Source organism: Zeus faber, assembly GCF_960531495.2.
Source record: "Zeus faber genome assembly, chromosome: 1".
Taxonomy (NCBI): Eukaryota; Metazoa; Chordata; class Actinopteri; order Zeiformes; family Zeidae; genus Zeus; species Zeus faber.
The window spans coordinates 22054378-22078518 of NC_137193.1; the positions used below are offsets into that span (position 1 = coordinate 22054378).

The following is a 24141-nucleotide window of genomic DNA, read 5'->3' on the forward strand; positions in this document are numbered from 1 at the left end:
ATATTGATTTAGAACTAACTGTACTGATTTCACCCTGTGTTTATCTCCTGCTTTAATAGAGGGGCGGGATTCAAAAATTCAAAAAAAAGATGCGTTTAGTATCGAGTAGTGTTATATTGTTGTTATATGTATTTAAAATGGTTAATTCAGTTTTGTAGAATTATGTTAACACTCATAGTGTGTGTGTGTGTGTGTGTGTGTGTGTGTGTGTGTGTGTGTGTGTGTGTGTGTGTGTGTGTGTGTGTGTGTGTATATATATATATGTGTGTATGTAAACACGATTCAGATCTACAGAAGGTTATTGCAGCTTGTGGTGTGTATAGTTTTGACTGTTCCTATTGATACATGTCACATGATGGATGTGCCAGCCAACATGCACATGCACGTCTAATTTTGGTGTTCCCGCTGTGCAACGTTTCACACCTCATTTGATTTGCTTTGAAATGATTTGTTAAAAATGTATGCGCTTACACGACCTGAAAACTACACTCTAACGTTATTTAGCACGTGTGAAGGAGAGGGAGGAAAGAGAGGTATCTAGCTCACTTCATGTATTGGGAGAGCATTAGCCCTTCTGTATCACATGTATTTTGAAATCTTCTTTGTTATTTGTATGTAAACCATGCATGGCAGCAAAACGTAAGAGCTGGACCACATTTCCGTGAATCGGGGTCAGTCTAGTTTAACCACATCCAGTCTGTACCTGTCTGGGCTAAACCAAACCTTTGGGGATGTTCTTGACCATTGATTCACTCGGTTCCGGTCCGAAAGAGCGCAGCGCTTCAGATTTAAAGTGAGCTTCTAAAAATAGCATGAGCGGTGTCATTCTTCCCCACTCATTGTCCCCACATGAGAAAGCGAGCTGGATTCTTTCTTCGGGGCCCGTGCCTTGGCTTGGTGCGGCTCCCTGTCAGGTGTATCACTGTCTCTGCCCTCTGTTCCACCACCCAAAGAGCAGGTATTGAGTTTCTGGTTCCATCCACTGCGCACACACACACACACACACACTCACACATACACATACGAATGTTTCAGTTTGTATGTTGACACTGGTCACGGTTCCTCCCCCTCCCTCCAGTGACAGAAAGATGGATGGATCAATGGAACAGAGATGCTTTGTGCATACACAGGGCCCCTCGACCCACAGGATACACGCAAACACAGAGAGGGAGAGCGAACAATGCGCATTGCTTCTATAACCAAAAAAGTTGTTTGTTTGGCTCAATTGTGTGAGAATGGTCAGAGAGAGAAGACGGGACGGAAAATGGATACATACAGTACAGACCTCGTTTTAGGCCTATAAGGTTTGCTGGTGTATTTTTAGGGGATGCGCTGTGGGACGTTGGCTCCACACACGACCATGTAGCTCAACTCAGAGTTTACACAGAGTGACACAACGCGTTTCTTCTGCAGGTGAGTGTCAACAAAGCCTGTTTGTGTTTCCGGCTCTGGGCGATGTTCGCGTCCCAGTTTGCGGCAGGCACCCTGCATGGAATCTCAAACTGGATTAGCGAGGCTGTCTCAGCAGCAGCAGCGTGGGCAATCAAGTGAAGAGTCCATCCATAAACTTCTAAAGGATTTTTCAGCACCATTTTTTTTTTTTTTTTTCAGCGGGTTTGTCGTTCAGGTGGAATCTTCTCATTTCTCTTGTTGGATTAGAGCCATCTGAGCTTCAGCTGCAATGAAGAGATGGTCAAATAAGCTTTGCTTGACTATAAGGTCAGATCTTAAAGGGTTAAAGGCCTGTTTGGGAAATTGAAAGGGGCCAAAACAATGGCCCCTGGTAGAAAGAAACGGCCATGAGCTTCATTATGTGAGCTCTTCAACCAGAATTGAGCTGTCTCCTTTGGTTCCGCTTTCAAGGGCTTTGATGCCTCCAAAATAGTTTCCTGTGATCTACATGCAGCCATCTAACTCCTGAAGGTCTTCGGCTTCAACATCTTCAAATGAGAAAAAGGGTTCAGGTTCTGACAGGAAAGTGCTGCTAAATATAAACTTCTTCAGTGAGGGGAAATTGTGTGGCTGACAAGGGTGTTGATTAGATAACTCGGTCCTAGAAATGTCTGAGAATAGCTTTCCTGGAAGTCCTTTCACGTGTTTATAAATGATGTTATCTTCACCAGAGGCAGATTAGTTGTTAAAACCCTGTGTGCGTGACTAAAACTCCCAGCAATATCTTAGAAAAGTCTTCCTCTGTGGTCAGGTGGAAAAACATGCAGAAAAGTGCACAGTGCACACGACGTGGAGTATGGGGGTCATGTTTTGAGACACCTGACTGCATGAGGAAACCAGAGGAAATGCCAGCGGGTAAGGTATGCGTGCCGTTGAGTGGGTGACAGACAGGTGACATGTTGGCACAGGCTCTGAATGTTGCGAGTCCAACACCAGCTTCATTTATTCTGTTTTGACGCCATTGCACAACGCTCGCTGCACTCCAGTGAACTTCCACGAGGCCTCCATTCACCTACTTTGTTGTGATGAAAAGTGAAGCTTTTTTGGGGCGGGGATTCGGCTTTTTACGGGTGGCTCAGCCAAACCATTTTTACAGCTAAGAGTGAATGGATTTTTTATTTTTATTTTTTTTAAAGAGTCATTTAATTCTCTGACAAACATCTTTTTTGGTGGAGTCACTCCCGACTCCTGAGTAATTTCAAATAAATTTTCGCAAGGCACCAATCATTTGCGAGATTTGCACTACTATTACTTTGAATTGCGACCTCATCCCAGTGAGTGCCACCTCATGGAAACGTGAGCCACACACCCCGTAACAACGCTGTTTGTCTCTCGGTTTGTCCCCCAGGAGTGTCGTCCCGCGTCCCAGAGATCATGGCGGCAGGAACACACTCCCCGGGAGGACCCAATGGTATCATCCGGAGCCAGTCCTTCGCCGGCTTCAGCACGCTACAGGAGAGACGCTCACGGTGAGGAGAAGCTTCTGGTGAAGTGTCAACAACATTTCTTACCCAAACAGAATTGGCTAGATCCCTTTTTAAAATCCCTAACCTCATCACTGTAACCAAGAGGAAACCCGCCCCCTTTTCCAGACATCACCACCATCTTAATATAAGCACAATTCAGTCTCAAATATATTATTTCACAGCTGGAGGTTTGCTGGGCTAAGTTTGACATTTGAGATTGTGGAGTGTAGAGTTTTGTTATTCCTCCCGCCTTGACTCCACCCCCCCAGACTCACCCTTCAAAAGACGCATATAATTTGCGAAAAGTTTTTCGCAAATTATATGCGAGAAATATTACTCAGTATCCCAGATTCTTTCGTTTCGGGGGCTTGTGTTTGGGGCCTTTTATTAAAAAAAAAAGAAAAAAAGAAAAAAAAGATGCTGTTGAGCACATCTGAAGATGTTCCCACTTTCAGCTCTCTTCAGACAGTGAATGGGGTTATTGGGTGGAATAAATTGAGTGTGTGGGCGACTGACAGCCACTGACGACTTGTTTTCTGATGAGTGAGAATAAGAGCTATACATTTTATATGTGTGTGTGTGCCTGTGCGTGTGTGTGTGTGTGCGCTCTCGCCCCTATCTGTACGCAGCAATGTAGCTTTACGGCCAACGTGACCCCAAGGCTAAGTAGCGTTCTCGTTCGCTGCAGCGTTGCCCTAGTTTTGCAACGTCTTTGCATGAGTTGCACAATGTTTCTGTGGCGTTCAGCAAGACGTCGCTTGTTTCAGCTCGTGGATACCGGGGATGGGCTGTCGCCGTGTCCATGAGATGACTCTGGACTCTCTGCTTTAGTCCCAGGAAAATGTCGTTTGTCAGCTAATTCTTTAGTGCTTAATTAAGGGAAATATGCATGCGTGGGTTAAGATGAGTGGAACCCAAAATGGGATTATATGAAGAGAATACGATTTGCCAGATTGATCCGGGAGGAAATTTTCTTTTTTCTTTCTTTGAGCTTATAAATCAACATATTTTGATATTTGACTTTAACCATGTCTGAAAGTACCGTGTGCGTCATGTGCGTGTGTGGTACATGTCATGCGCAGCAGGGCACTTGAGGGGTTGACACTGAGTTAGTGTTTAACCCGTGCATGTTATTCAGCCTGTGCATCTATGAATTTACTCACATTTGTGTCTGATGCCTAAAGTCCCTGTAAAGTGAATTCAGTGATTTGTTTCAAAACACCTTTTACATTTCGAAAGTAATTGTTGAAAACATGTGAAAAGACTGTGAACGAAGTAATACTGAATTGTGGACTGTTTTAACAATTGTTTCTCACCATTTTTGTGGCCCGACTTTTTTAGGCAGGGCTAAATCGTGACTTGATGATGTAGCTCGGTCATACTTTACATGCCACCACCCCCCCAACGCAATCTGAGCATCAGTGGTGAAATAAGCTAAACTAACATCCCGGAGTTTAGGATAAAAGACTGTTTTGGGAACAAACACCTGGAGTAAAAGGTGTTTTCGGGGAGACCGTGAACTCATGCCACGGATGGAAGCATTAGCTGCATGCTAGCAGGCCGTGGAGCCCCAACCTGGCCTGTTCAGGAGCCAGCAGGGGGCAGTGGAGAGTGGGGAGTCCTGCAGCCGGACAGCGGCGCTTTGAGGTCAGCAACTAGAGACACGAAACTGGCTTCAGCACAACATGTAAACACGGAGGTTACTCCAATTTAAACGTTTAACAGGATTAACGCGATTGGCGGTGGTGTCAGCGTCTGCAGTGGACACGCCCCCAGCGTCTTAGAACAGGGAGAACTGCTTTTTTTTTCTCCACGATTTTGAATCCAAAATTCATATACTTTGTGTTTTTTAACCATTAAATTTTTTCTGTCATTATGGAAAAACTCTGAACACATATTTATTTTTGCTGTACAGGGACTTTAAGTTGCTTATGATTGCCTTTTAATTGCATCCCGCCATTTTGCTCTATCTGTGTGAGGTCTTGAGCGAAGGCTTCATGCTGATGGTTTTTGGACACGACACGACCTCTTGCATTGTATCATAACCACATCAATCCACTCGGCTGAAATCGACCCCAATGGATTAATTTGCTCATTTTAGTCAGACAAGCCCCGTTCAGGACACACAGTTACAGAAACATCACATGATCTGCTTCAGTCTTTTGATTGTTATGGAAATTGTGTATGAAAAAAATGAAGGAGAAACAGGACACATTTATTCATGTATTTGTTTATCTATTGGTATGTGTGTAAGTTTTACTTCTTCTGTACAATCTATATCTCCTTTCTTGCAGCTTTAAGCCCTCAGCAGTTTGTCTGGAAGAAGAGCTCATTTTCTCGACTCCTTTTGGGAAGACTCCTTGCTTGGAGACCTTTTCAATGTTCAAACCCTTTCTTCCACAAGTTATAATTGTTTCACAACCTTTTCAGTCCGTACCAAAGAAAGAGGGAAAATAAATAATGCGAAAGAGGTTAAAAGCTCCCACTTAACAATAAAAACATAGAATATGGAGCATAGCCATTGATGCACAAACCTAATGAGCAAGAATCCTATGCATTGACATGAGAATTGTGTGTGTGTGTGTGTGTGTGTGTGTGTGTGTGGGGGGGGCGGGAGTAGAAATTCAATATTATTATGATTATTTATTTTTGTTTTTTTAACATAATATTTTGAATTTCGATTTCGATGCAGATATTACGATATATTGATCTATATTATATTGTGGTGATAAATGTCTCCATATTTCCCAGCCCGAGCATCTGTCTAACCACTGGCTGATTTTGTGCGTGTGTGTGTGTGTGTGTGTGTGCGTGTGCGTGCGTGTGTAGGTGTAACTCCTTCATGGGAAATTCGGTAGCCCCGAAGAAGTCCCAGTCCAAGCCCAAGAAGCCGCACCTGTCGGGCCACAAGGGCAGCAGCAGCTCCAGAGAGCCGCAGCCCAAAAGACTGGAGGAGGTCTACATCGCCCTCAAACAGGGCTTGGAGTGCGTGGACCCAGCTCTGCTTCTCTTCAGACTTATGCATGAACTGTTTAACCGTCCGCATACTTCCAAACGAGTAAACCACAGTGATTTTTTTTTTCTTCTTCCATCTGTGCCTCTCCACAGTGAGTATCTAGAGGTGCACCAAACAGAGCTGGACAAACTCACGTCCCTCATGAAGGACATGAAGAGGAACTCGCGCCTGGTGAGACATGACATTGGCACCATTCAAATTCCAATTACTTTTCATCTTGTGACCTGTGACTTGGGGTGGATAGGTTAAGTGGAACTGTTAAAGATTCAGACTGTCATAGTAAAGCACAGACCACCAGACGTGGATTAAATCAATCACTATAACCCCCGGCTGGCCCCATCATTAATCATGTACAGCATGTGCGTACTTGACATCACTCTCCATGTCTCTTCTCTGCCCCATTATAATTTCAATGAAAATACATTTCTGGAAAATACACTATCTTTCAATTCAAAAATGTGATCAGATGGCAGGTGGCACACTCAATGTTGCTATGGAAGTCAAAACATTTTTTTCCCCTCCATGCCAGACAATTACAATCTGCTTTGCATTACATACACAAACATGTGCGATCTATTCATACTTACTGTGTGTGTGTGTGTGTGTGTGTGTGTGTGTGTGTGTGTGTGTGTCTCTCTCTCTCTCTCTCTCTCTCTCTCTCTCTCCAGGGAGTACTGTACGATCTGGACAAGGTGAGTTGGCAGAGAGGAGGTTCAAGTTGTGTGGAAAACCTTTGAAGTAGCGGAGGGAGGGAGGGAGAGATGGGGTTTCAATGACTGAACTTAACGCAGAAGGAGGACAGAGAGGGTATTAAGAATTTTTTTTCAAAATGATAGAGATGCAAAAAAGAAAATAAAAAAAATAATAATAACAAGGTTGAAAAAGCAGAAGAGACAGATCCAGGGCAGATAGCAGCTTCTGAAAAGGAGGAAGTTGAAATTTGTGTATTGATAATAAGAACATTAGCATATAATAAGAGTTCAAAATTGGGTTGGCAGAAATGTTATAGCGTTACACCCAGGGACTCTGAAACCTGTTAACTGCACCAACACTTTTTCACATTCCTCCCTTGTGTCTCTGCAGCAAATCAAAACCATAGAGCGGTACATGAGACGTCTGGAGTTCCACATGAGCAAGGTTGGTATTGGTACGAGCAGTACTAGTGTCGGAAATTGGTATGCTATGCTTGTTCTTGGCTACAGCAAACATGGAGCTTGTAAGCACCATATGATGCGGTCGTCAGTAAATCAGTGGTGTTTGTGAGTGGAAGAATGACAAGTATGTTGAGATGGATGTTGGGAATCAAAAGACACAAAAAAAAACCAAAACAAAAGCGGTGAAATGGGGGAGAGGTGCAAGTCCGCTCTGGTCGGTCTTTTACCTGCTGGCGGAAACAATCCAGGCCACGTTGATGGCTCTCCGGACCTGTCTACCAGGTACCTGCACGTCTGTGTACTGCACAACCAACCACTTCCCAAATCAGCGGGAGGAACCATTTGGGGAGAACATGTAACTCCACACATAAAGACCCCAGTTGGTTTAGAAGCTAGAACCTTCTAGAAACCTCTGGACCAATGGCGTCACGAATGCGTGAGGGCAGTGGTCGCATCCCAAGATTTGCAGGACTGGATAGAAAGTGGGTGCTGATGTACTAATGTAGAAAAGAAAAAAAACAAAAAAAAAAAAAAACTTGATCCAACGTGACGGTTTGAACACTCAATTCCACACCAGGGTTGCCAGATTTGGTTGGACGTTTTTCTTTTCCGCTGCGAGTTCTGGGAAATAATTTCCTCCCAAAGGTCCAAGGCAGGGTGACTTCACTGCATCCCCCACTCCCTCATTGTGTGTTGCGTCAGAAGTGACAGCGGGCAATCAGAACACACATGGCCAAACAACAGCGATGTTCCGAAGGTAACCATGGCGACTGACCCTTTGAAGTCTTTAAAGGGCTCCAATGAGCGACGTATTGGCTGTTGTTATGTCGCCATATGCAGACGCACACGCACACAGATGCGCGCACGTATAAACACCCATGGCATAAAAAAAGTGCCTTGAGCTGCTTCTCTTCACACCAAGACACTTTGTGTTGGTGTTGTAGGTAGCACTGAATCTAGGTCAGGGTCGTTAATAGGGGTGGGTGGGTGAATGACAGAAGACCGTAGATGAGAGAGAGAGAGAGAGAATTGGTAATCTGATGAGGACAGTTTAGGAAATGTTGGAGATGTCTGTGTGAGAGTCGATAAAAGAGTTCAACTTGGATTGGATGCGGTGGGGGGAAAAAAAAAAACACCACTCACTTTTTCCTCCTCACGTTCGCTCTCTGGCACGTGCAGCAGCTTCAGACCCGGCTCAGTTCTCTGTCGGCCTCGGTAAAAATAGATTTGAATACGGCCCGTAAATATTTGAACTGCCGGTTAAAAATGCTTCAAAGGGGGTTACACATGAAACACATAATTATATAAATCAGGCGCTTTGTCTATTTTTGACATATGAAACAATTTATTTTTCTATTTCCAGTCGCTCTGCACAGATCACTGAATGGAAGTGATAGATTTAAAGGAAATATTCATTGCGACCAGACAACGTGAAATACTTTTCACAAGGAAAAATATGATCGGTTTTGGTTAATGGTAAATTCATTGCTATTGGAATCAACTTTTTATCTCATCTATTTATTTACTTATTTATTACCAAGCAGTGGTTGATTTTTCTTTAGCAATCACCATTAGCGATCTACTTTGGTCTCTAACACACTGCAGCTTTATTTTCTTAAGCCCACAACCATTATACCAAATTTTATTTTTAGATAATGGTTTTGCAGACTATTTAAAATTGGTAACGCAGCATAACTCTTAATTTATTCAATGGTATAATGTACAACAGGGCCTCTAGGCTGAGTAAATAAACTCAGATTAGGTGCCCCAGTAAGTGCGCACATGCACACACACACACACACACACACACACACACACACACACACACACACACACACACACACACACAGCCACTCTCCATCAGCAGATAACTATCAGGTGAGATCAATCATGGTAGAGTGGCCAGCTAAGTGAATCAGCCAACAAGAAAGGCATTGATGTCAGGAAATTAAATGGGCCACACACACACACACACACACACATACACACATACATACACACACACACACTGTAGGCCACATAAACTACATATACATAAAACATCCTGGTGCTTGAATTAATATATTCTGCTATACTTGCTCTTAATGATAAAAACCGATAATGTAAACATGTGTAGCTGTGCTGGGGTTTCGGGCACATTGCACCAACCAAAGTGCACTCTCCCACCAAAAGTACCTCCCCACAGGTGGCTGCCATGTTTCCAGGAAGTAGGGCAGCAGCAAACAGCAAAGTGTGTGTGTCAGACCCGGCGCCAAGAGGGGAACGTTGCCGCCTCAGTTGTATTTTTCTGCTTTTCTAACCCTAAGACATTATTGTATTAACATATTAGCTGTTTTATTTTTCTGCTGGGTGGGCATGTCGGAGAGGTACGTTGAGGCTATTTAGGCCACGTGGCGCTGTCCCCGGTACTGAATGGAGTGTAGGAGCGATAGACAGAACACATCCCTTCGGTTCAGCCTTGCCTGCTTTTTCGTGGTTGTCAAGGGAACTTTCGCCTCTAATTCTGAGAGAGAGAGAGAGAGAGAGAGAGAGAGAGAGAGAGAGAGAGAGAGAGAGAGAGAGAGAGAGAGAGAGAGAGAGAGAGAGAGAGAGAGAGAGAGAGAGAGAGAGAGAGAGGCTGTGTGTGTGTTTCCAGGGGAGGCGCTTGCTTCTCTGTGTGTTTCCCAGTGCTCCATCCTCAGGGCGCGAGATAAGATGCACTTTTACAGGGGTGTTGATTTTAGTCATTTCTCAGTGGTTAGAATCGTTCATAAATTATATTATATTGTGTCTTGTAGAGCTACATTCAGAGTGCTAAGATTCCCTCAATTGTGCGAGGACACTCAGGTTTAAAACTGGCTTCACCACTGCTGTGAAATAAATGTGTATATGTGATTTTGAAACAGTAGTCTTGTGTTGTGGGTCTTGAGGATATTACATGGTTATATCACTGAATTTCATTTAACCTACCACCAGACCAATTTTAGGTGGTGACCTGGCAATCTGCCCCAAATATTCCTATTTTATATCATGGCCATGACGCACGAACACATGGAAAGGGTAACATGTATTAAAAAAAATAATCATCACTATATTGCCATCCCCAGGATGAAAAAAAATGCAGAAATAGGCAAAGCAGGGTTATAACCTACTGTCATACTATATAAAAATATTTTCCCCCTTGTCGTTTTTAACTGCCCCCCTCAGTCACCTCATCCTGGTGCTGGTGGAACATGGGTCCTCACTTACCAGGTGTATGTTCTGGGACCTTACTTCCTACTTCCTACTGCCTTCATTTCAAACCAGTGTCTACAAGAGTGTGTGTGTGTGTGTGTGTGTGTGTGTGTGTGTGTGTGTGTGTGTGTGTGTGTGTGTGTGTGTGTGTGTGTGTGTGTGTGTGTGTGTGTGTGTGTGTGTGTGTGTGTTGGAGTCTGTACAGTGCTAGTTGGAGTAGAGTACTAGAGTATCTAGTTGGCAGCAGTATACAGTAGTGGAGGTTCATGTGTGTGTGTGTGTGTCAGTGTTTTGGCTCGACTGTAGGTGTGTCTGCCTTTGTTTGGGACAGCTGCATGTGAAGCACCTGCCGTGGAGGACGACTTAACAAGCGCCCATCAGCACGTTGTGTGTGCGTGCGTGCGACCCACTGCTGCAGTGGCTTTGTTTCCTTTTTCTGCTGATTGTTGCCTCCAGATGTCAAAGTTGTAATTGGCACACGTTGAGTGTGTGTGTGTGTGTGTGTGTGTGTGTGTGTGTGTGTGTGTGTGTGTGTGTGTGTGTGTGTGTGTGTGTGTGTGTGTGTGTGTGTGTGTGTGTGTGTGTGTGTGTGTGTGTGTGTGTGTCGGCCACTGATGTCAGTAGGGCGTCATTAAAGGGCTGAATGACTGAATTGAAAATGAGGTGTACCTGCCAGCTGTGTGCTTTTCCCTTGTGGTGTCTGTGATTTTGTGTGTCTTTACAATTTGCCAAATTTAGAACGAAATCCATTTGAATATTTAGCATTTGATTATTTTCATTTAGAGACTTTCTGCCTTACCCACGCCCCTTTATTGCTAATCTGGCCTCGAACACACTCTCTCTCTATCTGAAAGCCATGCACAGACACTCCCCCAGAGAGAGGTCTATGTGTTTGATGCTGTTTGATCTGCCCTGCCTGTTATAATCTCCTTAGTGTGTGTGTGTGTGTGTGTGTGTGTGTGTGTGTGTGTGTGTGTGTGTGTGTGTGTGTGTGTGTGTGTGTGTGTGTGTGTGTGTGTGTGTGTGTGTGTGTGTGTGTGTGTGTGTGTGTGTGTGTGTGTGTGTGTGTGTGCGCGTGCGTGCGTGCCCCATACGATTGATGTAAAAACTCCAACTATCCAGGATAATGACTAACTAAATAACCTCTCTCCAATCGAAAAGCCTTTAAGGTCAGACATACTGCAAATAGAGAAGCAATACTATTATACAAAAACTATTTAAATAATCATATTAGGTACAGATACTCCACAGTGATTCAGAAGGATTACCCACCATGCAGCTCTGATCTGAACAGTCCAGACCAAAATGAGTTGATATTTGTAAGTGGGCTTTGCTTTGAGTAGGATTCTGGAACACAGAGCCAAAGCTAAAATGACCCAACACATCAAAAATATACTGTATGTAATTGAATTCCCCACTGAAAGCCTCTAAATCCCTGTTGAAGTTCTATTACTATTTAACGCCTTTACTGCCAGCAGACACAGCTGTAATTTTAATGGGATTAAGTGCCCACTGGATAGCATTATTTAAAGAACACATTCAAACTAAATAAATGCTCAAAGGGAATGTTCTTTAATCTTAAAGTATATTTTTTATGTTAAGGAACCAAGTTTTTTTTATTAGAGAGAGAGAGAGAGAGAGAGAGAGAGAGAGAGAGAGAGAGAGAGAGAGAGAGAGAGAGAGAGAGAGAGAGAGAGAGAGAGAGAGAGAGAGAGAGAGAGAGAGAGAGAGAGAGAGAGAGAGAGAGAGAGAGAGAGAGAGAGAGAGAGAGAGAGAGAGAGAGAGCTGTGTGTGTTTCCAGAGGAGGCGCTTTGCTTCCTCTTTGTGTTTCCCAGTGCTCCTTTCTCTGTCTACTTACCGACCCTTTCACTGTGTCAATGGGTGTGTGTGTTATTGCGGGAATAGCGAACACATGTATTTCTGTCACTGAACATGTTTGGTGTTTTGGGGATTGTGTTTTCTGGGGTAGCGGAGCAGCTTGCCGCCCGGGGAGCCGTGCCTCGGGCGTGGCATCATGCCGCTCGCTATTCTCCTGAGCCGGACTTGGCTGACTTTCAAAAGAAGCTGCTTTCTTGAAGGCAGCATGAGGCTAGTGTAATCAAGGACAGGAATTAGGAGAATTAGTTGAGAACAATATAATCACTGTTTAAGTGACAAGAACACCGACCGTTATACAGTGTAAAACATTTATTGGATTTTTGAGAAGCTTTGTGGCTGTGGAACAGATCTTATATAAGGTGTGGGGCGGTGATCATTCTCAACACAGTAGGAAAAATATTAATAATGAAATCCAATAAATATGGAAAAATTGGAAAATATATAATAATCCTAACAGTTTACTGTAACCTGACTGAAAAACAACAAAAAAAAGATAACAATGAAAAAGAAACATAAAAGGTGATAGTATATGGTCCTCCTGTGTGATAACTTGTGAAATAAACAGTGAAGCAGAAAGAATATTGTACAATAAAACTGATATGAAATGTAAGCCTTAAAGTTAAACAGAATTTACTATATATAGATAGAGACTTAAATGTGCGCTATAATATGAAATATTATTGCTCAACCAGTCCAAACATCTAAGCCAAATCTCTTATTTCTTTTAGGATTTGGTTCCCCCTCTGCTTCCCTAGTAACAAAATAAGAAAACAAAAAAGCCTTTATTGCTCCATGTCTTTACTGCTCCTCATTTCCTTGTCAACAAACTTTCATCATTTCTGTGCTCTCGATCCGGCGCCGGTTCCATGGCAATGAGAGTGAGCTCAGAATAACAGTTGTTGTCTGGTGGGGGAAGGGGAAGGGTTTTTTATTTATTTTATTATTATTATTTTTTTTATAGTTGGCACCGTTGAGCTGCTGCAGACGCCACCACATGGCCCAGCCAACCGCACACCCCAGACAAACAGGGCAGGGCCAGTGCTCAGCACGCACGGGGGCCCGGGGTGTGTGGTTTTAGATGAGGGGCTGGGCTGGTTTGAGCTGCATTTGCCAAACACTTTGACTTAATCTCCAGCCCACCTTCACCCATTTCCCCCAATTAGAACATCCTTTCATCAACTGTACACACACATAGTTAGGCAAATATGAGGTAAAAGTAGACTATTCCTGCATTCCCAGAGTTCCCAACCAATATTGGGTATTCTCACGAGTTCTACCGTCAGTTAATAATCGGCGACAGTGCCGTTCAGATGAACACAAAAGCTCCCAGTGTAAATGTTTGGACGGCAGATGCCTGATTGGCCCCTTTTCTTTCCGCTTTTCCCTGATGAGAATCATAAGACGCGGGAGGCATCAATATTTAAGCGCTCATTAGGCAAGACTGAATATTTCCCTTTGATAAGGACCACTAAAGGTGTTTGGTTTTTCCGTTCTGCCACTCTCGCTTTAAACATAAACCCAAGAAGTAGGGAAATTGAACAGCTGCGAGGGTGAGCGCAGGGACAATTGGCAGATATATCTTTTATTTTTACATTACGTTACCAGGCCGAAGCCAAGCCTGCGTGGCTCAGGAGAAGTCAGTCCTCGGGTCCATCAGAAAGGCTTTGAGCTCCATTTGGAGGCTGTTTTGGAGGCTCCTAAGGCCACAAATCCCCGCAGACTACTCCCACATTCTGCGCCCGGGGACTGCAAAATCCTGAGCACCTTGGATTGTACTTGTATGTGAATTTCACAACGTTTGGGTCCACGCAGCAGCAGTACTTTAGGAAGGACATGACGATGTTGCTTTTATCGTTATGCGACAACATTTTAGCTGCATTTCCATGGAAATGATCCCGCCCCCCCCGAGGCTTTGGATGAGATTGCATTGGCATGAAGTGCCTCCTGAACCCAGACAGACGACTCCAAATGAGCTGTAAACGCCGTCTGTCGCTCCCCACTCGCGATGGGAGTCCCATGGCTGGGGTAGGAGACTGGGAAAGAACAGACAAAGCGCCACCGGAGGCTTCAGTTTGAAGACTGTTTACCACATCAGTCTGGTGCTTAAGCTTCCTTCTTGTGGATGCTTCTCCGCTCTATATCTCCTGGTTACTTTACCCGTGCACTTCTGTCCTGTCCTTGTCCTTGAAGCATCCTCTGTTAAAGGTAATGTTACCACAAGGTGCCGCTGGATGTTTTGATATAATGTATGGAGGAATTTTAACTTCAAAGAATGTCTGTTTACTTGATTATCGAGAAATTCCCCTCCCTTCCCCTGAGTGTGCGTGTTTGTCGGGGAGGAAGCTTGTTCACGGCAGTGGAAGAAAAAAGGGGAAGTAATAGTTACGACAGCAAACAAGGAGGAACGTTTAATAAACTTTAAGGGAAAGCTAGTTTATATGCAGAGCACATTTCACACACAACGGCAATTCAAAGTGTTTTTATATATAAGGCGTAAAAGAGAATAAAAGGATAGAATTAAAGAGCTAAAAACAAATAAAGATATCTCACAGAGATCGATTTATAAAGCAGGCCTACACGCTCAAATATGACGGGAGTCACACCCGCACCCACTTTGGTGGTACTAGAAACTCATTAGGACTTTTAATAAACACTTGGGAATTAAAATCTAAAAAACAGACATCAAATGTGAAATTGCAATTTAAAACAGCTGGATCATTCACTGAAGTGCACGTGCGTGCGTGTGTGTGTTCAGGTGGACGAGCTGTACGAGGCCTTCTGCATCCAGAGCCGTCTGCGGGAAGGTGCCAGCCGGATGAAGCAGGCCTTCTCCTCCTCCCCATCCACCAAAGGCACCAAGGAGAGCATTGCTGAGGTCAACCGCCGCTACAAGGAGTACACCGAGGTACGGCCACTTTCGCTATTTGCGCCCGAAAAAGTCGTTTTGGTTTCGATGCCTGAAATCAGGTCTGTGGTTAACACAAGCTTAAGAGATTTTCATGTTTTGTTCGCGTGTCAGTAAATACCCCACTGGTGTCTTAAAAAAGGCGGTTGCTGACAAGTGGCGTCATCACACCGAACACGGAAAGTCATCTAGTCACGAGTCCGCCTTTACAGCCTCTAGTTGTGTTTATACTCAGGCTCTTGCAAACTATTCTAACTCAAACGCGTGCAAAATCAAATGACAAGTTGGAAGCTTAGTGGTGGTGACGCTGAAGTCATGTGACCGTGGTGTAGTTCCTTTATAGCCTAACATCAGCTTTTAACTTCTGCCCATTGCTTTTACACTTCAAAAATCGGGTTTTAATTTGTGAAGATTATCTCGCTGAACAACATGTGTAAGTATCATAAACCTTTGTTTGCCACAGAGCTTATTCTCTGCAATAATCCAAAATCCAATGGAAAAACCCCTTTGTCTTTTGGTGGAGGGCACCAGGCTGATGCTGGCTTCCAGGTTGGCTCCAACAATACACCATCCCTGCACCACTCTATTGCTGGGGAACCAAAGACGTGCAGTGTTGAATTAAGTGCAATTTGGACACAATTTCGGAACTGCGCAGCAGGGGTGGGCAATATCGCAAAATTTGTTTTCGATCCGATACCAAGTAGGGCCAGAATCGCCCTAATCAAACAGTTTTTGTTGTTTTTTTTTTGGAGAATTGGTGATCAGGGACACGCAGCGGATCACTTTCACTGATCACTTTTCTGCCGGTGTTGCGCGTGGGTGTTCACATAACCTTCGTGCGGAAACTATCTCCCGTTCACCACACAGCGACGGGCACCGACCAAGCGCAACTGAGAAAATATAATGAGAGAAACTGATCTTTTTTGGTATCGATCCTATTGGCGCTGGAATGGATCTTAAAAACGAGACGTGCAGTAGTCTCGGTAGTACCGTAGCATGTTTTGAGCGGGCACAGCACTAGTTGTAAAGAAAGGAAGAATCAGTTGGTGATGGCAGGTTTGATTCGTTCTCAGGATTCGGTTCTTGACGACCTAACTCGGTAAAATAGTTTTGTTACTTTTTCCGAGTCTTCGACACTCATTTGATTCGGTTAGTGTAACACATCCTGAATGATGAACTAGTGTCAGAAGAGACTGTTTGGCTCTGAGTTGTGAATGCAATTCACATAATTTAATTCCCACTTGATCATTGAATTCTGTCCCAAAATTATGTATTTAGGTGCAAAGCAAATTCAATATGAATAACATCAAATGCCTTGGTCTTTTTTGTCTTGGACTTTAATTTCGTCCTCAGTAATTATTTTCAGTTTGACAGACTCCTGAGCCGTTGAAAATATTTGTTCGATGCGGAGGAATCGTTTGCGAGCGCAATGTCGGATCACATTCTAAAAGAGGCGACAGGTTATCTGCCTGAAGTGTGTTGGTTTTTTTTTTTTGTTTGTTTTTTGCTTGAACATAAATAGTTTGAAAGAAAATGTTATTGTTCTGCCAGTTGTCTACTCTCAAGGATGAAGTCGGGAGGAAGACATTTTGAGAGTTGAGTTGTCTTGGTGTTGTTTTAGTAATGTGAGGCCAAATTTGATTTGCAAATACAGACATGTAACCACTCTGCTATCGCTGTTGCTTCAGCCTGCAAGTGTCGTACTCCAGCGGAATTCTGAGTTTTGGCTTTGATTCCTTTTTCTTGGATGGCACTGTGCTCTGTTTACTATAAAGGTCCTTATCTTCTTGTCCTTTCCAGAACATGGGCACATTTGAAAGTGAACTAGAAAACCTACTCGGGGAGTTCCATATTAAAATGAAAGGTGAGTTGAGAGCAAATAAAAATAAGAATCTGGCTTTAGGCGAATTATTACAAATAATTTGTTCTGAAAATAATGGTTTGTCATAAATACTTATACTACCAATTTACACATTCACCTTCACCTACACACTTACACTTCCTGCTGGGGTTTGGTGCTCAACATGCATCATGCTCAGCCTTACATGTTAGCATCTTTTCCTCTGAATATTGTCCTTTATGGGATTTCTCTCTTGGCCCAAAGGTCTTGCTGGATTTGCTCGGCTCTGTCCTGGAGATCAGTATGAGGTAAGTAGTTCCAGCATTTGACACTCTTTTTGAAGAAACAAAAAAGATTAAACCTATATTCAAAAAAAAAAATCCTTTTGCAGTCACATTAACAGTGAAATCTTTTGTGAAAATGTACATTTGATACATGGAGATAGATAGATAGATTGACTTTATTCATCCCCGAAAGGAAATTTCAATGTCCCAGCAGCTCACATGAAAAAAAACAGTAGGTAAATACTTAACAACAAAAGAAAATATATGAAAATATAGAAATTTAAAAAAAAAAGTGAAATATACAATTAACCTTATGGTCGCCTGTACACAGTGAAATATGGCAGATAATGGAGAATAAACCTGACATTTTGAAAACATAGGCAATGTGAACCTGAAAAAATGAACTGTTACACAATAAAATATATAATATGGCAGGCTAATGCAAAATAAAATTGAACATTTAAAATTAAACAGTATGAACCTGAACATCTTTGGGGTATAAACCCAGCAGGAATTCAAGTAGTCAAACAGAATATTGACAATAAGCCTAAAAAAAACAAAAATGAACACTGCACCCTCAACAAACATCTCTGTATTGACAAATCCACACCTCTGACTGTTGTACAAATGTTGTGTTATGGTGTTATACAGTACATATCCCATATCCCACTTCTTTGCACAAAAATAACAACGTGGACTTTAAATAAGCAAGACCAAGACTGGCTGTCATGGCTTAGAAAGGTGTTGGTAAAAGTAGATGCCTCTCTGCCAAGACAAGTTATTTAGAAGTTTCAAATTTGTATTTCGATCTTAATTTCTCTTTCTCTCCTTCCTTTGTTCAGATCTTCATGCGCTACGGCCGGCAGCGCTGGAAGCTGAAGGGGAAGATCGAGGTGAACTCCAGGCAGAGCTGGGATGGAGAGGAGATGGTGTTCGTGCCGCTCATCACAGACCTCATCAACATCAAGGTACCGACTGTGGGTCTGAGCTCTGGAACAGTCTGAGGGTCACCCAGACGTGGAACCAGGGCTCATAGTGTTTTAGAAGTCGACTCATGTTCGCCTTATATCGAAATAGGATAGCCAGTCAATCCCTGTCCTTTAACATGCTTCATTTGAGCCATTAGGAAATTAAGGTATTGTCTTATTGTGATGCACAATTGATTTAATGATGAGGAAAATAACATTAACCTAATATGTCTTACAATGAGGTCTGAAATATTAGAGGGAGTTTTATGTGAAAAAAATACAAGTGAAAAGGAATTGTGGTTGTGCATTTATCTAGCTCTTAATCACATTAGAGTCTCAAAAGAAAACCTCTTTGCGGCGGATGGGGAAAAAACCTTGAGAAAAAGCCACAAAAGAAGGGATCACCCTGATATCATTACTTAACATTTGCATGTAGTTCATGGGAATTACCCCCAGTGGGCTTCTTTGACATGGAATTTTGAATTCATGTTCATATTAATAACATTAAGATATCAATGTCCCATAACGTTGTGCTACTCTCTTTCTTGGGTAGCTGGGAAATGTACACACATGATACATGTTTTGCTTGTCCTCTTTAATCATAAAATGCCCAGTTTAATGTCTACACATAATATTCTGTCTCAATGCTCGAGGCCGATGCCTCACTTCCTTTATGTGTGTAAAGCTTGAAAGGTCGGTCAAAAGTTAGGATTTGTGGGTGTATATGACCTATTGCTTGTAAACTGTAACTGCTTCTAGTCTAGGCTTGTCAACTGTGTGTGTGTGTGTGTGTGTGTGTGTGTGTGTGTGTGTGTGTGTGTGTGTGTGTGTGTGTGTGTGTGTGTGTGTGTGTGTGTGTGTGTGTGTGTGTGTGTGTGTGTGTGTGTGTGTGTGTGTGTGTCCAACCAGGTGACTGAGCTGAAGGGCCTGGCCACCCACATCCTGGTCGGCAGTGTGATCTGTGAGACCAAGGAGCTGTTCACGGCGATGCCTCAGGTGGTGGCCGTGGACGTCAACGACCTGGGCACCATCAAACTCAACCTGGAGGTCACATGGTTGTAAGTGGGCATGTATGCATGCATTTTATCTTTCTCTGGACCAGTTAGGCAGATGGAGATAGAATCCCTAAATAAAAGTATACCGTTTGCCCTGTCTCTCTGTCTACCGAAAGCCCCTTCGATGTGGAGGACCTCACCTTGTCCTCTGGAAACGTCAGCAAAGCTACAGCACTGCAGAGACGGGTCTCCATCTACAGCCAGGGGACACCGGAGACCCCCACCTTCCAGGACACCTCCTTCTTTGTGAGTCTGCATCCATTAGAGCATGGCGTTCAAAATAGTTTCACCACAAATGTAGAAGGAAATGGGATCATTGAGCTCTGGAAAATGGCTGAACGACAGCCTTTAATGCCTGCGTAGTCTCCGTGCTAACATCTAACCGTAGAATGCATCTTACCCTGCAAGCTGACCTGTGCACCAACACCTCGTATGCCTCTGATTCTGCGTTAAGTTTATGTGATAAATGCTCGTACCACCCCAAAACTAACCCTTAACCATTCCCTGTCGTGCCTTCCTCCTCCTCCACACTGCATCCTCATGTCCACGTCTCTTATCCGGATGGTTCCCCACTTAACAACCTCACCCATTCCCCCATACCTGACCCAACCCTTCCCTACTCGGCTGCCCTGCACTCTGTCCCGTTGGCCTGCGTGCGTTGTGTAAAGAAGGGGCGGCCATATCCCGTGGAGCGCCAGCGCCTCTCCTTCCTGCACATGCTCCGCGACACGCTGCTGGAGAAGCTGAGGCGCAGTCGCTCGTTCGGCGACCTGGCCTCGCTCCGGCCAAGGCCCAAATCCAGTCTGGAGGTCTATGTGAGTGCGTTGTGGCCCCCGTCCCCGTCCCCGGCTCCACCCTGTGTGCGACTACCTTCTTTTACAACGACCGGGGGCGATTCTCCTTCCGCTGCTGTCTCTGATGGCTGTGCCAGTGTGTCCTGCATGGTCTGCACCCAGATTGTTTGCTTTCCCGTGGTGGCCAATGTTGATAATAACTGGAGTGATGTTCTGTCTCACGTGAGCAGAAGTAGAAATTAGAGCATGGCAGATTTCCAGTGTGAGATTCTATCTTTGCCATCTCTCTTTCTGTTACTGTTACTTATTTACTTTTTTGGACTTTTTTTTTTTTCTCCCTCATCTGTCTTCCTTCAGTCAACCTTACCGGACGATGTCTTCGAGAATGGCAGCTGTGGCGTGACAGAGTGCAAGCGTCTCTCCTTCACCTTCTCCGACACGTCGGGCTCCACCCCTAGCCCCAGCCCGGCTCCCAGCACCCACTCCCCCGCCCAGTCCAACCCCGAGATCACCGTCACGCCCCCGGAGACAGACATGCACCCTCATCTCTTCCCCGCGAGGGAGGACTCCTTTGCGGGGGAGAATGTGGTGGTGGAAGAAGAGGAAGAGGAGGAGGAAAATGAAGAAGAGGAGGATGGTGGGAGTGGGAGTGGCAGTGGAGGAGGGAGCATCGCCAGCAATGAAGCCGACGCGGTGGAGGACTCGGAGTGGGAGCGCACGGAGTCGCAGCGCAACTCTGGCTCCCACCACGGCTCGGCCACCGCATCACTGTGCTCTGAGGGCCACCTCTCCACCGTGGCCCCGGAGGACATCTTCCTGGACCACGCCGACGAGCTGAAGCCAGTGGAGCTGGACACAGAGGAGGCTGGCAGCCTGACCCGGCAGCTGGTGAGGAGGCTGACCTCTTCGGACATCGGGGGAGGCTCGGCAGCAGGCAGCGGGAGCCTAAGCTGGGCCGGGGAGGGGAGCAGGGCCTTCCTGGAGAGCAGCCTGGAGGAGGCCATTCAGAGCCTCCTGCTGCGGCTGGAGTCCCTCACCCAGCGCTGCCGCGAGCTGCAGGACCTGGAGCAGGAGGTGATGCGGCTGGAGGACCTGCTCAAGGTGAGGGAAGGGCAGCCAAAATCCAGGGTCCAATCTTGCAGCCATCGGTTGACCTTTGTTCTTTCTCCCTCCCATCCCTTCCATCCTCAGTGTCGCCTGCCGGGCCACAGGAGCCGCTCCTCCAGCCTCAGTCTGACAGTGGAGAGCGCCCTGGAGAGCTTTGACTTCCTCAACACCTCTGACTTTGACGACGAGGACACCGGAGATGATGGCGCGATCCTTACCATCCCTCCACAAAGGTCACCAGTTTTCGACATGGAGGGTGACAGGATTGGGTGAGTGGAGGAGAAGTGTATTACGAGCGGTAACTCGTGATTTTTCCAAACGCTGTTCAGTTTCTTACAACAGCTCATGTGAAGCTACTGCCCTCTGGTGGTCACTGTGAGTATGTGCCTGTGTGTTTCCAGGGGCCAGCATCCTGAGGCCAGGGGCCACTTAAGCGAAGCCCTGACAGAGGACACTGGAGTGGGGAACAGCGTGGCCGGAAGCCCCCTCCCCCTTACCACGGGAAATGAGAACCTGGACGTCGCCATTGTGATTCACCTTCAGTACTGTGATCAGCTCATCGAGGTAAGGGGAGCTAGTTAAAGGACTATACTGGTGTCAGTTTGAGTTACAATAAAAAATGTGACATGTACTGTATGTTTTGTATGCATAAGCTATCATCTGGACAATGGTCAGGGGTAATGTGAAATGCGTGTGCTGAGTAGTAAACCGACTAAATCTCAATGTGACTCCAGTATGGTCCTTTAAGGTCACGGGGATTATCAGAAATGGTAATTGATAATGCTAGGAACACGAAGCATTTGTTGGATTGTTTCTTTGTTTGTTTGTTAATGTTTTGTTTTGTTTTTTATCTGTGTGTGATGACAGATTTTGACCAGCGGTGTCAGTGCATGGCAGCGTCGCAGTCTGCTGCACAAGCTGTCAGGCCAGACGCAGCTGCTGGAGGAGCTGGGAGAGATCAGCATGGACAGACTGGGAGCCATCACATCTGCGGCCGAGGGTACGGACCCCCAAGGGCCCAGTGTCTTTTATATCCCTACACTGGCACTTGTGTTCTTATTATTTACTGAACGAACTAACCCTCAGCTAAGACGTTGCAATTAATATTACACATTACATTATCCATAATTATTTAAAGGGGAACTGGTGAAAACCATTTGAAATGACTTCACGGCTCAGAGAGCTGAGAGATGGAGACAAAACATTTCATGTTGATTCTTAAAAACAGGTTTCATAAGGTTGACAAGAAATATACAGACTGGTGACAGTCCCTAATTTTAAAAGTTAGGAGGATCTAGATCAGTGGTGGTCATCCTGATGATAAATCAACTCAATTCCAATTCCAAATTTAAAAAAAGTTGATTTTTTTTAAATTAAATATAATACAATTATTATATTTATTTATTTACATATATTTTATACACAGTATATAGACAGTGTGTGTGTATGTATGTACACCGATCAGACACAACATTAAAACCAAAGAGAGGTGAAGTAAATAACATTGATCATCTTGTTACAAGTGGATGTGTTGGAAGCAGGAAAAATGGGCAAGCCTAAGGATCTGAGTGACTTTGACAAGGCTCAAATAGTGATGGCTAGACTACTGGGTCAGAGCATCTCCAAAAAACAGGGCTCTTGTGGGGTGTTCCCGGTATGCAGGGGTTACTACCTTCCAAAAGTGGTCCAAGGAAGGACAACTGGTGAACCGGCAACAGGGTCATGGGCTCATTGATGTGTGTGGGAAGCGAAGTCTAGCCTGTCTGGTCCAATCCCACAGAACAGCTACTGGAGCACAAGTTGCTGATAAAGTTAATGCTGCTTTGATAAAAAAGGTGTCGGAACATACAGTGCTTCACAGCTTGGTGCGTATGGGGCTGCGTAGCCGCAGAGCGGTCAGAGTGCCCATGCTGACCCCTGTCCACCTCCGAAAGCGCCTGCAATGGACACATGAGCGTCAGAACTGGACCATGGAGCAATTGCAGAAGGTGGCCTGGTCTGATTAATCCCATTCTCTTTTACATCATGTGGAAGAGATGGCACCAGGATGCATTATGGGAAGAAGGCCACCCAGCGGAGGCACTGTGATGCTCTGGTCAATGTTCTGCTGGGAAACCTTGGGTCCTGGAATTCATGTGGATGTTACTTTGACACGTACCACCTACCTAAACATTGTTGCAGACTAAGTACACCCGTTCATGGCAACGGTATCCCCTGATGGCAGTGGCCTGTTTGAGCAGGATAATGCGCCCTGCCACACTGCAAACATTGTTCAGGAATGGTTTGAGGAACATGACAAAGAGTTCAAGGTGTTGACTTGGCCTCCAAATTCCCCAGATCTTAATCTGATCGAGCATCTGTGGGATGTGCTGGAACAACAAGCCCAATCCATGGAGGCCCCACCTCACAACTTACCTGACTTAAAGGATGTGCTGCTAACGTCTTGGTGCCAGACACCACAGGACACCTTCAGAGGTCTCGTTGAGTACATGCCTCAACGGGTCAAAGCTGTTTTGGAGGCACGAGGGGGAGCTACACAATATTAGGCAGGTGGTTTTAATGTTGTGGCTGATAGGTGTATACATATTATTGTACGTAAATCAAGCCTTGATTTGTGGGGTTTTTTTTATCACAGTGAAATACAGTTAAGGCCACACATGTGTTGGCCCACAGTTAAAACCAGGTTGGTCACCACTGATTGCATAGAACTCTGTAGGTCTCATATGAAAAGTGAATCCAGTTTTCTCTCGAAAGTGGTGCCCGGGTTGACGGAGCGGCCGGCGCTGCTGACGCTGTGGTGCAATTGGAGCGGCTCGGAGGCGCTGTTCCACACCACGCTGGACCGAGTGTTCAGACACATGAACCAGCTGTACCTGGCCACGCTGCAGGAGAAGCAGGCGTGCACCGCCGACACAGGTGACCAAAACACTGTTTAACTACTGCATCTTTTCTTTTATGAGGGAAGCACTGATGGCAACGCTGCTATCAGAGAATATCAACATAACATAT

At 44.8% G+C, this 24141-nt stretch overlaps 1 protein-coding gene across 1 annotated transcript in view; it reads left to right on the forward strand.

The window, feature by feature from the left end:
* The window catches only part of ripor2 (RHO family interacting cell polarization regulator 2), a gene marked incomplete at both ends in the record, with an annotated part of 48564 nt that overhangs the window by 21196 nt on the left and 3227 nt on the right, over nucleotides 1–24141 (forward strand). The window contains 17 exons of the mRNA XM_080016828.1: nucleotides 2801–2921; nucleotides 5748–5903; nucleotides 6027–6105; nucleotides 6603–6626; nucleotides 7018–7071; nucleotides 14935–15084; nucleotides 16885–16948; nucleotides 17189–17232; nucleotides 18051–18176; nucleotides 19086–19234; nucleotides 19348–19477; nucleotides 19900–20046; nucleotides 20383–21126; nucleotides 21217–21401; nucleotides 21534–21696; nucleotides 22000–22132; nucleotides 23887–24048. Coding sequence (XP_079872954.1) covers nucleotides 2801–2921; nucleotides 5748–5903; nucleotides 6027–6105; nucleotides 6603–6626; nucleotides 7018–7071; nucleotides 14935–15084; nucleotides 16885–16948; nucleotides 17189–17232; nucleotides 18051–18176; nucleotides 19086–19234; nucleotides 19348–19477; nucleotides 19900–20046; nucleotides 20383–21126; nucleotides 21217–21401; nucleotides 21534–21696; nucleotides 22000–22132; nucleotides 23887–24048 — 2631 coding nt within the window. The remainder of the gene's footprint in view (nucleotides 1–2800; nucleotides 2922–5747; nucleotides 5904–6026; nucleotides 6106–6602; nucleotides 6627–7017; nucleotides 7072–14934; nucleotides 15085–16884; nucleotides 16949–17188; nucleotides 17233–18050; nucleotides 18177–19085; nucleotides 19235–19347; nucleotides 19478–19899; nucleotides 20047–20382; nucleotides 21127–21216; nucleotides 21402–21533; nucleotides 21697–21999; nucleotides 22133–23886; nucleotides 24049–24141) is intronic.